Source organism: Falco cherrug, chromosome 2 (assembly GCF_023634085.1).
Source record: "Falco cherrug isolate bFalChe1 chromosome 2, bFalChe1.pri, whole genome shotgun sequence".
Taxonomy (NCBI): Eukaryota; Metazoa; Chordata; class Aves; order Falconiformes; family Falconidae; genus Falco; species Falco cherrug.
In genome coordinates this window covers 4,379,880-4,394,751 of record NC_073698.1, presented here as the reverse complement: position 1 = coordinate 4,394,751, position 14,872 = coordinate 4,379,880, and the positions used below count along the sequence as shown (strand labels likewise).

General features: G+C 49.6%; 2 protein-coding genes across 9 annotated transcripts in view; one reads left to right on the top strand and one right to left on the bottom strand.

The window, feature by feature from the left end:
* Positions 1-3,762, top strand: part of GDPD4 (glycerophosphodiester phosphodiesterase domain containing 4) — a 37,752-nt gene extending 33,990 nt beyond the window's left edge. For 3 of the 4 annotated variants that reach the window (XM_055702184.1, XM_014281311.3, XM_005440958.4), the window contains 3 exons: positions 53-135; positions 1,730-1,812; positions 2,659-3,762. In XM_055702184.1, the coding sequence (XP_055558159.1) occupies positions 53-135; positions 1,730-1,812; positions 2,659-2,690 (198 nt within the window). In that variant the 3' untranslated portion in view covers positions 2,691-3,762. The remainder of the gene's footprint in view (positions 1-52; positions 136-1,729; positions 1,813-2,658) is intronic. The other variant, XM_055702183.1, reaches the window with a different exon arrangement.
* Positions 3,763-4,971: 1,209 nt separating this feature from the next.
* Positions 4,972-14,872, bottom strand: part of MYO7A (myosin VIIA) — a 108,106-nt gene continuing 98,205 nt past the window's right edge. For all 5 annotated transcript variants that reach the window (XM_055702178.1, XM_055702177.1, XM_055702181.1 and 2 more), the window contains 8 exons: positions 13,888-14,001; positions 13,330-13,417; positions 12,592-12,698; positions 11,491-11,676; positions 10,614-10,730; positions 9,405-9,488; positions 8,040-8,159; positions 4,972-7,313 (listed from right to left, as the gene is read on the bottom strand). In XM_055702178.1, the coding sequence (XP_055558153.1) occupies positions 7,224-7,313; positions 8,040-8,159; positions 9,405-9,488; positions 10,614-10,730; positions 11,491-11,676; positions 12,592-12,698; positions 13,330-13,417; positions 13,888-14,001 (906 nt within the window). In that variant the 3' untranslated portion in view covers positions 4,972-7,223. The remainder of the gene's footprint in view (positions 7,314-8,039; positions 8,160-9,404; positions 9,489-10,613; positions 10,731-11,490; positions 11,677-12,591; positions 12,699-13,329; positions 13,418-13,887; positions 14,002-14,872) is intronic.

Genomic DNA, 14,872 nt, shown 5'->3' with positions numbered 1-14,872 from the left:
TTGCATATCTTGGGGTCCTTGGTGGTGGACACATCCTCTTGTTCTCTTCCAGACTCCGCAGCAGTACAACATCATGTGGATCCTGACAGATCTGACCTCTGTGCTCCTCATCTCACTTATCTTTGCTCTGCACTGGTAACTACCAAGTTGTTAATGGCCATCCTAACCTCATGTTTTATGCCAGGTGAAGGGAAGGAGGGATGCTTTCAGGTGGTGTAAAGGATTAAAACTGCTCTTGAGAACATTGTTTTGCTTCGGGAACCGGAGAAAAACCCTCAAAGTCTCCAAAAACATCTCTGCTTCTCCTGCTTGCTCTCATTTTCTCTTTCCATTTTGGCAGCTCAGGCATCACCTGCCCTCAGAAATTCAGTGGAGACCTGGTGGATTTACAGTAGCAACATAAGCCAGTTATCAAAGCTGGGCTAAGAAAGGAACTGATTTTTTAATTATTACTATTTAGACACTGTTGCATTGGACTGACTTAGAGGGAAAGCTTTCAATGTTAATATTTGAACAACTTGTGTCTCTGTCTGTATACACCAAAGCACCTGAGGAAATCCATCCTCCCAGATGAAAATGTTCGAGTGTGTCGCAGATGCCATATTTTGTTTCCTTTCATGCTGTCACAGACATTGCCACTGTTTAATAAGTGGGAAATGTGGGAAATTCATGGGACAGGCTCACTCCAGCAGGTCAGGTGGCTGCTGGATGCTCTGCTCTGTCAGGGTGGAAAGAGGAACTTGCCTCTGCTCTTATCTCAGTGGTTCTCAAGGAAAGCAGGAGGTGCTGGGCTCAGCTCTTCAGCTGGCCAGATGTGGATGGGTGGAAGGACCAGCCCAGCCAGCCCAGGGGTGTCTTCTACAGCGGTGCTGCAAGTGACAGCAAGGGGAAAGTTTGGGAAGCTGCTGGGTGAGCAATCTGCATTGCTTGTAACCATGACTTGTGCTTGTAACCATGACTTGCTTTGGCATAGGAAAGGGTGGCAGCTCTAACTTTGCTCTGGGATTGTGGAGAAATGAATTAGTGGCAGTATAGCCAGGTGACGAACTAGCAGATGTGCAAGCATGTTTGCTGAGTATCCAGGCTTTTCTCTTCCCAAGGCAAAGCGGCTCCTTCCCTTCCTTCCCCTCTCACCCTGCCCTGCTCTCCTCGGGTCCTGCTTTGGCGGCTTTCGCTTTGCTGCAAGATTGCAGATTGCAGGATGATTTGCAATCACCCCCGCAATACATCACAACCACCATCAGACCTTCCCATGCCTGTGTGCTCCAGGCTTGTGTTCGTGTTGCGTGCGCATTTCCCAGGACCCTTCAGATACTCCTGATCCAGCCAAATAACCCCCTCTTCTGCCGAGAGTGATGGGCCAGCAGCGGTGCCCGAGTGCCCTGTGTGGTCTTGTTTGAATGCACCAAAATCACAATTTTAAAATCCTTGGATGCTTAGGAACCAGCAGCTGCAAACATTTCTGAGGCTTTTGAACTCTTAAATATTTCTTAGAAAGCAGGGCTTAGAGATGATGTTTGCTTTCAAAGTGCTGTTGCACACATGAGGCGTAGATGCTTAGAGATCAGCCATGCACTGGATTCCCTTCTCGGTAAGGACCTGAGCAAATTCCAAAATAAAATGCCATTCCTGCCCTGAAAAAGTAGAAAAAAAGGTGTCCAGGGCACTAGGGATCTGAGAGGGGAACCACAGCAAGCAGTGACCTGACCCAGTGCTTTGCCGCTTGCAGGTGGCGAGAGCGGAGTTTCTCCTGCTGTGCTCCTGATGGTGGCCCGATGCTGGAAAGCGGCACCTACAACAAGTTCAGGACAGGTGAGCAGGGCAAGGAGAGCCGGGAGCTGCATCCTGCTCAGAGCTGTGTCCTCAGAGACACTGGGCTCCTGATGGATGGGTTGGTGACGGGTACCCATGCTGTGGTGAAAGCTGGCTGTGTCTTGGGTTGTCTCAATGTCAGGTGAAAATGACAGTGATTATTTTCCCCTCTGTTCACCACTGGTGAGGCCAGGTCTAGGCATTGGGTCCAGTTCAGGCTCCCCAGTATCAGCAGGTACAAAATGGGAGCGAGCTCAGTGGGACCACTAAGCTGGAGGACATGGCATTTGAGATCTGGGTTTGCACAGTGGAAGCGAATGTCAAGGGGCATCATCACTGTCTGCAACGATCTAATGGCAGGGTGTAAGGAAGATGGAGCCAGATGTTTCTTGGATGTGCAATGACAACAATATAAGCTGCAACCTTGGAAATTTTTACTAGATGTAAAGAGAAAAAATGAGGATGGTCAGATACTGGAATACGGGCCCAGACAGGTGGGGAATATCCACCCTCAAAGATGTTCAAAGCCCTAAACAGACCAATCTAATTGGCCCTGCTTCAAGCAGAGGTTGGGGCAGAGACTTCCAGATGTCCCCTCCCATATGCGTTACTCTGTGATGCTGTGAAAAGGGAGCCCAGAGGCTCTGAGCACTTGGGTCTGCAAGGCAGGATGGGATGGGCTGAGGACCCTCCCATGCACCAGGTTTCTGCACCCATGGAGCTATCATCCAGATAAATTGACTCAACCTGGTCTGCACACATTTTCAGCCAGGTTCTGTTTGCTCATCGCAGCTGGCAGAACAACTGCAGAAGTTGCAGCAGCTCACTATGTGTCCCCTTTTCTAGAGCTCAGCGACATGCCTGCCATCATGGCCTGACATAGGCAAGGAGGGGACCTGCCATCTCAATGAGGACTGGAGAGCAGACCCTCCCCTGCTGCCCCTTCCTGCAATGCAAACACCAGCCGGCCAAAGGGGCTAGCTGGGGTGTGTGTGTGTGGTGGTGTCGGGGCTCAGATCCACCTGGTGAAGAGGAGCCATTTTGCTTCATGACCCTGCTGGAGATGAGCACTGAGGTTCCTCTCCTACAGTTTTTCTTGCAATCCCATGGCTGGCAGGGATCCCTGGAGTGTAGGGGAGCACAGATGGGGTTGCAGCCATGAAGAAGCTGCACACCACGGTAAGATGCAACAGCCACATGGGAGCCACCATTTACCTCTGAGACCACCGGCATCCCACAGGGCAATCATCCTGCAATCCCTGTGAGCGAGCCGTCTGTTTCCACAGCTGTGTTTTACACACGCTGCAAACATCTGAACATTCTCCAGTTGCCCTCATTTTCAACTGCCCATGTTTCTACTGTTAACCAGCCTTTTTCTGTACATGCTCCCTTCTCACAAGTGTCCTCCATCCCCAAGAGCACGCTCGCCCCACCACGATGGTCAGCTGCTACCGGCTGGGTCATTAGGGTCCGTACCTTTCTATAACACAGGCAGTGGTGGGTTAGGTTTTCCTTTCCCCCACTCTTGCCCTGCCATAGTCCCTAACAAGACAGTCTCTTCACTGTGGCTGTAAGCGAGGGCATATCTTCCCATGGATGATGAAGGACTTTTTGGTACCTTGGCTATGTAGATACTGGGACTATGACCAGGAGCACACCACTTTTCTTCAGAAGGACTGAGCTGCATGTGATTTGGTCCCCCCAAGGGTCCTGTTTGCTTTTCCCTTGGGCAAGTCTGTATACTTGTGCTGCATCCTGGGATTTGTTCTGATTTTCATTTCTCCCACAGTGGCTGCTGGCACACAGCGGGGAAGGGGGTCTATGCCCTGATCTGCAGGGGAGATGTGAGCATCTCCTAGGTTTAAGCCATAAATTTCTACTTGAACAGATAAGAAGACCACATTTTTTGTAAATTGGAAGTGCTGTTTTAAATACATTTTAGCTCTCCTATCCTGTTTTGTTCTTATTTCAGCAAGCTGGGAAAGGGGAAGAAAACTGTAGTCTTTACCTGAATCATGCTATAGACATTTTCTCATACATGAGCACCATGTAGCTCAGTGTTTTTGTTAAATAAAGCTATCACAGGGAAACATTAAGTTTCAGGTAAGTGTGCTGAGAAGCACTCAAACCTTTCCAAGTTGCAGTTTTGGAGTATTTCGGAGGCTAGAAATGCAAAAAGGCAGCATCCTCCTTCGGAAAAGGGCTCAAGGGCTGGTGGATTGGTATAGAGCAGCTCCAGATTTATGAAGCACGGGGAAAGGGTGCTACCGATGGTGTTAAACCACCTCCTCGTGCCCCACAGCCATAGCTCATTCTTATCTTTTTGTGGGTACCACCCATGTGGAGGTATGTGAGCAGCAAAAATCGGAGGTGGGTGGTGTGTGGGTTGAGTGGTGGTGTGCACCATGGGGTCCTCAGCCTGTTCCCTGGTGTCCAGTTGAGAGATTTGGCTGTGGTCCCCCAGCCACTGCTTTTAGTATGTATTAGGAAAAGCCACCTGAACGTGCCTTTGTCCATGTATCTGGCTGCTGTTTGGCCATTATACAGTGGTATCTTCCCATACTCACCTTCCTCATCCTCAGCAGCCTTGTTCAGGCAGAGCCTGGCCAATTAGACCTGTGGTCTCTTGTGATGTCTTACACCCTGTCACATCTCAGCTCCTATTTTTGTTGCTTCACAGCTTAGCAGGGTCTGGCCATGCCGTTCACCACGTGCCTAGTAGTCTGACTCCTTCACACAAACATTTCACCCAGTACTTCCTACATCCAGTGATTCAGCTCAAAACTGGACTTTGTGGAAGAACCAGCCCTTGTCTGAGAGGACAAGCAATGGACACTCCATGGTTTTTTTACCCCCCCTCCCAAAAAAAGGATTTCACTTAATTTCCAGTCTGAGAACACTGATGATTTCATAGAATCATAGAATAGTTTGGGTTGGAAGAGACCTTAAAGATCATCTAGTTCCAACTCTCCCTGCAATGGGCAGGGACACCTTCCACCAGACCACGCTGTTTAATTTGCTCCCCACTGCTGGATTCTCTCATTAGGAGTCCCACTCTGCAAGGAGAAATCTTGTCCCCAGTGAGGACCTGGGAGCCCTGAGCCCAACCTTCCTGTGGAGACACCACCACAACCGCGCAGCACAGAACAGCCTCCCACAAGCCACTTGATGCTTTTTAATAGGGTATTTTGCTTGGACATATGTTTTTCATGTTACATCACTTGCTGTGAATACAGAGGCCAGCAGACGCTAATACATAAGACACAAAGGCACACGCACACAAAGTCCCAGCACCCCTCAAAATAGGGTGTCAGCATGGGAGGCTGACAGAGCTGTGAGGGATGAGGGTGGTGGCAGGGGAAAGCTGGCCCAGGACAGCACTGGAAAACATTGCTGAGTGTGCTGTGGGAGGCAGGGATGGCTGGAGACTCACAAAAAGCAGTGGTGGTGGGGATGGAGGTGATGGGCATGTCTATGGACAGCTGGAATCCCTGGAACAGCTGGATCATGGCAGCTGGGGAGGGGAGAGAAGCATCAGAGATGGATGGTGAGAAGGCAGCTTGGCTCCCAATGTAGCCTTGGCTGGTGTAACCATGCTCCCATCACCAGAGTGCCTTGGGTAGGGGGATGGTGGAGGAAGGAGATCTCCTAGCAGCCCTGTCTGGCTGGTGGATGACTCCGTGCAGCATCTCATTCACTTTGGTGGAGCAATCGAGGTCCAAAGTCACTGCTGCCTCCCGGTCCGATGTCGCGATCCTTGAGGTCCAGTGGGCAGTCCTGCCAACTCTGCCTGGTGTTGGAGGACTGAGCCCAGATGAGCTTAACAGAACAACACACAACACCCTACAATATGGACTTTTATGAAAGAAACCAAGCTCAGCCCAGTGTGCGGGACCAAAAGAGGTGTCCCACATTTAATGAGATCCATTCAGTGTCAGCGATGCCAGCATCAGATCTTGGTGGACAATTATCACCCCTCCTGGTGCTCCACACCCAGGCACATGCTCCTTTGAAGCCTGGATTTTGGAAAGGCACCCAAGGCTCCTCCCCCTGCATCTCCCCCAAACACAATATGGCTTCAGCCTCCTCTTTGCTGGCAAGTCCTATCTCCACTCCAAAGCAGGCTGTTCTGCACCACGTTGTGCATGGGACAACCAGCCAGCAGATCAGTACAACCAGCCAATGATGGAGAAAAGCCTACTGAAATTAAGGGTCTGCCCTTGCTGTGAGTGGTTCAGGTCCAGCTGGGACTCATGAAGAGCCATTTTAGACAGCAACACACACAAAAGCACGATAAAATCATTAGCTGTTTGCAAACCAGATGGACAAGTCCATGTTTAAATTATAGCTCAACACAGGCTTGACCTCAGTCTTCCAAGCATGGGGACTTCAAAACTCCAACATCCGTATTGAAGCTTGCAGTAAAGATCCTCCCAGGGTTAATTTGTCTGGGCACAGGGGGAAAAAGGAGATAATTCTTCTTACAAGCGTCACTTCCAGCTGAGCCTGTAAATTGAGAAAGATGTGTCCTACTCATCCTCTGGCAATCATGGCTCTGGGGGAATCCCTGGGTGAGGGACTGTCCTGTAGGTTGCCCTCAGCCCTGAGTCAGCATCCAGATACCGGCACGAAATGCAGGATATATTTTTTTTCCTTTTTAATATTTTAAAAAATAAATAGAAGAAGAAACAAAACTTTCAAATTTGTTCTTTAAATATTTCCAGCATTGCACAGACAGCATTTAGTACTCTAGCCTGTTCGGTCAGTAGTTTGTTTATTCTGATTCCTAGTTAAAATGTTCTCCTCCCAGACTGCTTTTTCTTTCTGTCCTTCTTAAGAACACAACATATTCTTTTGTAATGTCAAGAAACAAGCCCTGCGGTGTTCATTTACAGCTTGGGTCAGGGCTCTGCTAATCCCCTTCAAATCTGAAATGCCCATAGCCTCACCAAAAAGCTGTTAGCATCCTGACAGCTCTCTCTTACTTAAGAAAAACAAACCAAACCAAACCAAACCAAGCCACACACACACACACACACACACACACACACACAAATCCTCTTCCAAGAGCCTTTGCGATGCCAGCCATTGGGATCAGGCAAACCTCCTGCTGGAGTGTCTTTGCTCAGTCACTGTCTGAGAGCAGTGGTGTCCCCTGGAAATCTTTGAGGTGTAAGATGGAGTTGGGTTGCAGGGTGAGGAAGGAGAACGGGAGGTCAGAGATAGTCATCTTCGCTGGAAGGGGAGGTGGGATTTGAGCCCTCAAGGTCAGAGTCCAGCGAACTCCCTGATGGTGTTCGGCTCATCTTCCACATCTGGGAGGCAAAGGTTCTTCCCCAGCTGCATGGGTATCCAACAGGCTTCAGCTGGTGAATTAGCCCCATGGCCACCTGCCAGTGGCTTCTTGCAGTTCACTTGCTACCCTTTGCACTCCTCTGTTTGCTCATGGCTGTTAGCATCTGGCTGATGTACGAGGTCAAAAGATCATCCATCTTGTAACCCTGAAGAGGGGAGAGAAGATGTTACTTGCCTTTAGAGCACAATATTCAGTCTCTGGCTCGTGGCTCTTGAACACACTGGCTGCCAGTTTTTTACTTTCTAGTTTTCAGGTACATTTTGACCTTTTCCACTGTTCTCCTTGGATGAGACACCACAACCACAAGGAACACAGTCTAAACATTATTTGCAGTGTTGAGAAGGAGGAACTCACCGTCCCAGGATGCTGTTGAGGCTAAGGACTTAGGGAGTTTTGGATGGGACCTGAGTTTTCAAATGGCCAACAAAATGCTCAGTGCCTCAGATAAATAACAATTAATCCAGTAGGAATTTTTATCCTTCACGTTTTGGCTTTAAGCTAGTCTAGGAGGAGACTTGTTGCTGTGACTGTTACTAGGGACAAGCTGGGCAAAGGATGTTGGTAAATCTGCTCAAGAGTACCCCGAGACATCAGCTTTAATGTGCTTTTTGGTCCAGTGGCAGGGAGCTCCCCATGCTCCTGAGCTGGCAACATCCCAAGAACCTCAGGCTTGCAAGTTGTATGGTGGACCAACATTTAGCAGAGCCATGGGAAGTCCAGAAGAAAAAAACCCAACACATTGGGGGCTCTTCTAAGAGACCACTTTCAGGCCAGAGAATCCCTGAGACACGAGCTGCTGGAAGCATGCAATTTTGCCTGCCAAAGTCAGGATTTGGTCTCACTGTGCCCTGTAATCTTTAACAGTCCTTACCAGGGAGGTCTCACAGAGAAGCTTGCTTCCTCTCACCAGGTTACCAATGGTTATATGGAAGTACGTGTTGCCACTGCTCCAGTTGGAGATCTTGGTGAAGGGGTGAGTGATGAGAATATCCTGGTGAGAAACACAAGACTGACACTCAACATGTGAGAGCCTCAACTTTAATGATGGGCTGTGGAGACCTTTGCTGCAGCCTTTAATAGTAAGACCAGTTGTTCTCGGGGTACCCAGCCCCCTGAGCTGGGAGACAGAGACAGGGACAGAGTGAAGCCCCCGTAATCCATGGAGAAATGGCCAGTGACCTGCTACACCACTGAGACATGCACAAGTCCATGGGGCTGGGTGGGATCCACCCGAGGGCACTGAGGGAGCTGCTGGCAGTGCTCACCGAGCCGCTCTCCATCATTTATCAGCAGTCCTGGAGGACTGGGCAGGTCCCACTTGACGTGACATCAGCCAGTTTAATGTCCATCTACAGGCAGGGCTGGAAGGAGGGTCCATGGAGCTACAGGCCTGTCAGCCTGACCTCGGTGCCGGGGAAGGTGATGGAGCAGATCATCCTGAGCGCCATCACAGGGCACATGCAGGACAACCAGGGGATCAGGGCCAGCCAGCGTGCGGTTATGAAAGGCAGGTCCTGCTTGATGAACCTGATCTGCTTCTAGGACAAGGTGACCCACCCAGTGGATGCAGGAAAGGCTGTGGATGGTGCCTACCTGGACCTTAGTAAAGCCCTTGACACCGTTTCCCAGAGCATCTCCTGGAGGAACTGGTGCTCAGGGCTGGGACGGGTGTGCTCTGCGCTGGGTAACAAGCTGGCTGGGTGGCCGGGCCCAGAGCGTGGCGGGGAATGGAGTCACATCCAGTTGGCTCTGGCTGAGAGCCCAGATCATGTCCTTGCTTACTTCCCATGAAAGCACAACAAGAATGTCTACTGTGATGAGACTATACCATGATCTCATGGAAACAGCAGTGAGATGCAAGGCTCTGGATCCTCCAGTCCTTGTGGAGGACTGCCGTACTAGAATGACTATGTTCAGGTGGAAGTAACTAGTAGGAGCTCATTTACTCTAGATCCTGCCCTAATGTTTGTAAAAGGATTAAGGAAGGAGTGTGTGTATCCTCCAGTTACAGGACCTTAACAGTTGATGTTCCCAATCCATCTCCTGTTCAAAAAGGCGGGGCTGGCTCTGTGCAACAGTAAATTTCTGCCTCCAGAAACTTTTCTGGCTATCCAGCCTTTCTAAGTGGGCTTATTGAGAACTCCTGAAGTTCTGAACAACACGCTTTTTGGGATGAGCTTTGTGAGGGGTTGCAGAGTGGGCTCAGGAGCATCTGATGAAGACCTGTTTTGCTTACCTTGGTTTTTGGATCAATGAGGCTGACTCCATGTTTGTTGATGGCAATTAGAAGGATTTCTGGATAATTTGGCTCTGTAGTTTGCTGTCGGAAATATGATGAACTAGTTAGGGGACATGTCATGCAGAATCCTTCCTATTTCCTCTCTCACTGCCTTCTCCTGCCAGCATTTAGTGGCCCACTAACTGCTATCCAGTTTATCCTTTAAGGATAAACATAGAGCTCATTAAGATATCAGCAACAGTCAGGGCTGTCTAGTTAAGTATAGATCTTCTAAATGCACGATAACCAGTGGGTGAGTTGCTCACAGTGTTAAGTCCCTTGCTCCCTTTGGTGGCCTCCCAAAAGTGAAACTATCTTGCCACTGGCAAGGAAAAGCTGGGACAGGCTGGCAAACCCCAGATGTCTTCTCTCCCCTTCCAGTATGTTTGGTGTTCTGCTTATCCTCGTGCCTGCCACTGTGGACTTCCAGGCCAAGACTACACTGCTCTGTCTCCTGATCTTTGCATTCGGTTTTCTTCCTGCTGGTAAACCCTTCTCCCAGCCCTGTTCCATGAGGACTTCTAGTTTGTTCAGTTGAAGAGATAGAGCACAGTGGATAAGGGCTCAGCACTTGGCCCTGCCACACGGGTTTTTTTTGCTACCAAGTCACTTTTGATGGATAAATCACAGGATATATTCATATCCCTCATGTCATCTAAGATGGACATAACTGAAAATGGGTGCCCAAGTTCAAGGAACTGATGAGTAATTTCAGCAACTTGTTTCCAGCCCAGGCTCACTATGTGGTCATTGAGAAAAGAGTTGCAATAAGGTGTCCAGAGTACTTGGACAGATTTTGTGACTCCTGGCCTCTACTGTCTTTGATGGGAGTCTGGTGCCATGGTGAGTGGTCTGGATTTGGTTCGTGGTGGGTGCAGACATGTCACTTGGAAACCCACATTCTTCCTTGTCTTGAAAAAACTGGCTCTTAGCTCTTCAGCAGCACAGCTGTGACTATAGACCCAATGACAGATGTGCTGAAGCTCTACAAAGCCTCTGTAATGAGTGTATAGGCCCTTCACTGATGGGGACTCTCACGTTCTTCATCAAGGTTGTTCCAGTCTGGTCCGGACACTGGGACAACCCTGCATACCTGTAACCCCTCTGTGATACGGGGCTTCTGACCCTAACTAAAAGCTGCCAGAGACCCCCAAGCAGGGCAGGTACCTTCACTTCAAAGAATGCTGATCCAAATGTAGGCCACTTGAAGATAATCTTTAGGAAGGCAAGCTTGGCTTCTTCTCTTGTTTTGCCTGCATGCTTGTTGTAGTATGCCACGATGGACTGCAACAGAGAACACAACAGAGCTGGAGGGTTTGCACTGCCTAGCACCACAGATGTTTGCAGGGAAGGAGCATCAGTCCCACAAAGATGGTTGGTTCTAGTCTCTACTCCAATGAACACTTCACAAAAGTGCTGGCCGGTCACTGGAGCAGGGCTTGGAACCAAAGCAGGTCCTTCCTTTTTAGATGAACTGTTCTGGTGGCTATATTAAAGGGATTATAAATTATGAACCTCCAAATTAGGCAGCAGAGAAGACTGGGAGACTTACAACCCAGAGAAGCTGATAGCTCGCTGGTTAGGCACGTGGCTGAGTTCAAGTCCCAGGAAACAGAAAGGACTTAAAAGACTGTTTCTTGGCAGTAAGACATTTCTTGGCATATTATTTTAAGGCTCTAGACCTGTCTGTACCTGTGCCACTGCTCTCCCTGTGTAAAGCAGGGAGAATTGCTCCTCTGCTCAGTAGTTTGCTTTAAACAAAAGACCTTTACATGAGGCCATCTCTCAGCACGTGTCCCTATGGCATTGCATCCACAGCTACAGCCACAGCCACATGCAGCACAAAGAAAACCCACTGCAAGGCATGCATGTATGAATGTGCATGTACAATTCCTCCTTTTGATGTTGGGGAGGCTGTAGCTCTGCTAAGGCTCGAGAGGGACCGTGGGTCACATTCTGGCAGTCCCACTTGAATGTGAGACTAGGCCGAGAGACTAGGCTTCCCCCAGCCAGGCCTGGCATATGAGTCAAGCTGCTGTTTTACCCTTTTCCAGTCATCTGGAGAGATCTGACGGATGAGGTCCTGAGGCACAAGCTCCTTCAGAAGCTTGGGTATGCTGGGGAAATAGGACTTGTCATCCTCAAACTTCACCCGGTAGATGAGAGCTGCCAGCTGCAGGACCTCTTCCCGTGTGCACTTGTGGTAGCCGCGCAGGTACTTTGGTAACTCCTGCATGGAGGAAAGAACAATTCAGAGGTAGAGGGGATAACCACAGACCTTCACTCTCAGATGTTAAACGGAGTTTGTGGAGGTATGCCGCCCCTGGTGAAGAGGCTGTGCCCTGGGAACACCCATAGCAATTGTGTTGAGTGTGGTGCAGCGGTAGCTGCTCAGCTGAGACCACACTAGAAGTTTAAAGATCCTCTCTGATCTAAAACAGTCTCCTGTTATGTGGAACAGGGAGGTCCCTATGTCAGGTGTGTGAACCTACAGTCTTGTTCACCCTCTGTCATCACAGGAAATCCACTCCTAGTAATGGCCACTTGGAACTGAATGGGTATTCTGCTTGTTTTGCAGCTTTAAAAATCTATTCCCTCATTACCATAAGTGTCTGATTACCAAAATGTGCCAAGTGACTAACTCAAGCATTAAGGGATACAGTCATATTGGGATAACCCCTTTACCCAGGCAAGAATCCAGGGAGTGTATCGGTGTGTGTGAGAGAGCTTTGGGATATGAAGGTGTCTCTTCCATACCAGAAGAAACAAGAACAGAAGTGTAACTTCTTATCTGCCTACTGGGACCATCACAGCTCATCTCCATGACTGGAGGTGGCTAAACACCCTCAGGATGCTTCTGAATTCAGTCTCCATGCTGAGGCTGCCAGCAGGACATACTCTGACCCATTTCTTGCTGCCCACCCAAGAGCAGTTGGCCCAAATCCCAGCTGATCTGGCTACCCTAAAGTGCGTGAAGGCTGCTCCTTGCCATGCAACTCAACAGCACTCTTTGTAGTGCTCTATTTAAGGCAAGAGTTCTTCCTACTTAATGCAAGACTTCATGCTTCTGCAGATAGACAAAGTCTTGGTAACCCATTCCTAATTCCTCCCAAGTCTCCGCTGCTATTGCAGGCTCTTGGAGTACCTGGTAATAGTGGAAGATTGAGTCTGCCATCGAGTCCTTTCCAGGCATTGTGTTGGTCCACAGCTTTTTCATGAAGAACACTTGGTAGGTGAGGGAAGGCACTATACCTGTGCAAGGGAAGCAGGGAGCAGGCATGTAAGAGCAATGCTGTGGGTACCAGCTGGCAATCAGTGTCCCTGCAAGCCAGCAGTGCCCGTGTGCCATCACAGTCTGCTGGGACAGGGGTGTTCCTGAGGCCAAATGGGCTCTGACCTTGCAGAGAAAACCACATCTTTCCCTTGCAAAGCTGGAATAAAATGGAAAGAGTGTTTGGATCCCTTTGCATGACAGTACTTCAATGGTAGCGCTCATGCCTAGTGCAGGACAGAGGAACCGCACCCTGCAGGCACCTGTGCCTTGCAGCCACTGACACATTCAGCAGAGCTGCAGCCAGCTCCACTGCGGATATGGCGGCAAGGTGAGATGAATCCCACCACCAAAACCTTCCCGCAGGCAAGCCTTGCAGAGCTGCCCATCAGCAGGTGCTCCTTGTAGGGGCCAGGTCTAGGACTGGAGCAAAAGTCTTGCTGCTCCTGGACAGATCATGTCCTGGGTGATGTCCCCAGGGCTGGTGCAGACAGCACACCCACAATAGTGCGGCCCAACAGCCGTGGCAGACTATGTGGTCAATCTTGTTTGAAAGGGCTGGAGGGCTCTAGGAGGGCTCTGCGACCCACAATGGAAAAAAGTCACTGTTACCATCTTTTGCTGGTCTTGCTTTCTTTATCCAGTCTGTCAGGTGTCTCACAAAGTCAAAGAAGAAATCTCCCTCAGGCACGCTGATGACCTGGGGGACACAGCACATGGTTACAAAGGCTGAGCAAGTGGCAAGAGGCTGGCCTGTGCCACATCTCCTGTAGTTGTTCCTCGCTGCTTTGCCCCGGTTACACTGATGTGTAAGAAACTGCTGATGTGAGAAAGCCACTGCCAGCACCTTGCTGCAGGCTCTGCCTCCAGTTTCACCCATTACTCCTTACTGCAGCTTCCTGCTCCACCGGAGCAATTAATTTCCCTTCATGATGACTATCTTCATAGGTTTCTTCCAGTTGCCTGAGGCAGCTCTAAGCTGCACGTTTTTCTTACTTAGTCCTTTCTTGTAAACCCGACTCAGCAACAGGGTAGGACAGCCTTGACTGTCTGTGTTTTAAGCACCCTTTGAGGGTACAGATAGCTCTGACTCCACCAATGTGTATCCACCAGCAGGTGGGTCACCCCGAGTGCCTGAGGGCTACCCCAGTCTTTGGGTGGGTCGCTTACCTTGTCGGAGATTTTGACAAAGAGGCTGAAGCCTTCAGAGCACTTTAGGAGGAGTCTGTTGGAGATGTTCTGGCAGAAGTCCTTGGCTTTCGTGCTGGACTCCACCTCAAACGCCTGCAAAGAAAGGAAGATCCTCACCACTGCTACCTCGAGGTGAATTTCCACTTTATGCTGTCTTTGAGGAACTGAAGGCTCAGAAGCACAAAGGAATTTAGGTGCCCACCACCAGTGAAATCAGTGACATTGTGGATTATGGCTCTAGGCATGGGAAGGGACGTTTGTGGAAGCTCAGCCATGCTACTGCTGTACCACTGTGTTTCGTGATGCCCGACCTACATCCTGCACTGGTTTATCCAGGGCTCCTCAGGCAACTCAAGAATTTTTTCTGATCTAACAGTCAGATCTCAGAGCTGTTAGTTAGGGAGGTAGAGAAAGAGCGTGAGATACCTCCAGGTTGATTTGTCCCAATTGTCTCTTCACTGATGATGATGATGAGGTCAGATGCCTGGCTTAGACCAAATGCTTGACGTACAGATAGCTGAAGAGCAGCTCCTGCTTTACACGTGGATGGGATAGCTAAAGGACTGTCCCTCCTGAGTGCAGGCCCTGCCCCAGTTTTGCCTTTTGAGCTGTGCTCAGCATTTACATCACCTTGGTTTTACTCTGCCTACTTACAGAGAGCCAGTTCGTAGCAGTTTAAGGAATTTAAGCTTCTGACCACCATACGCAGGACTATGTTAGCCTGAACCACCAAACCACCAGGACCCATGTTCCTCAACCCATGAGAGACTGGCCTGGTGCTCAGTGCTGCTGGTGTTCAGCAGCTCTTCAGTGCAGATGCATGCTGTACTGGAATGATGCTACTCTGCCAGTCTGCATGGGTGACTGCCATGGCCAAAAAGATCACAGCAAACCCATCCAAGTGCAGCAGTACCCACTGCCTCCTTCTCCTACCTCTCATGCATATGCATGTGTGTAAAGCAGT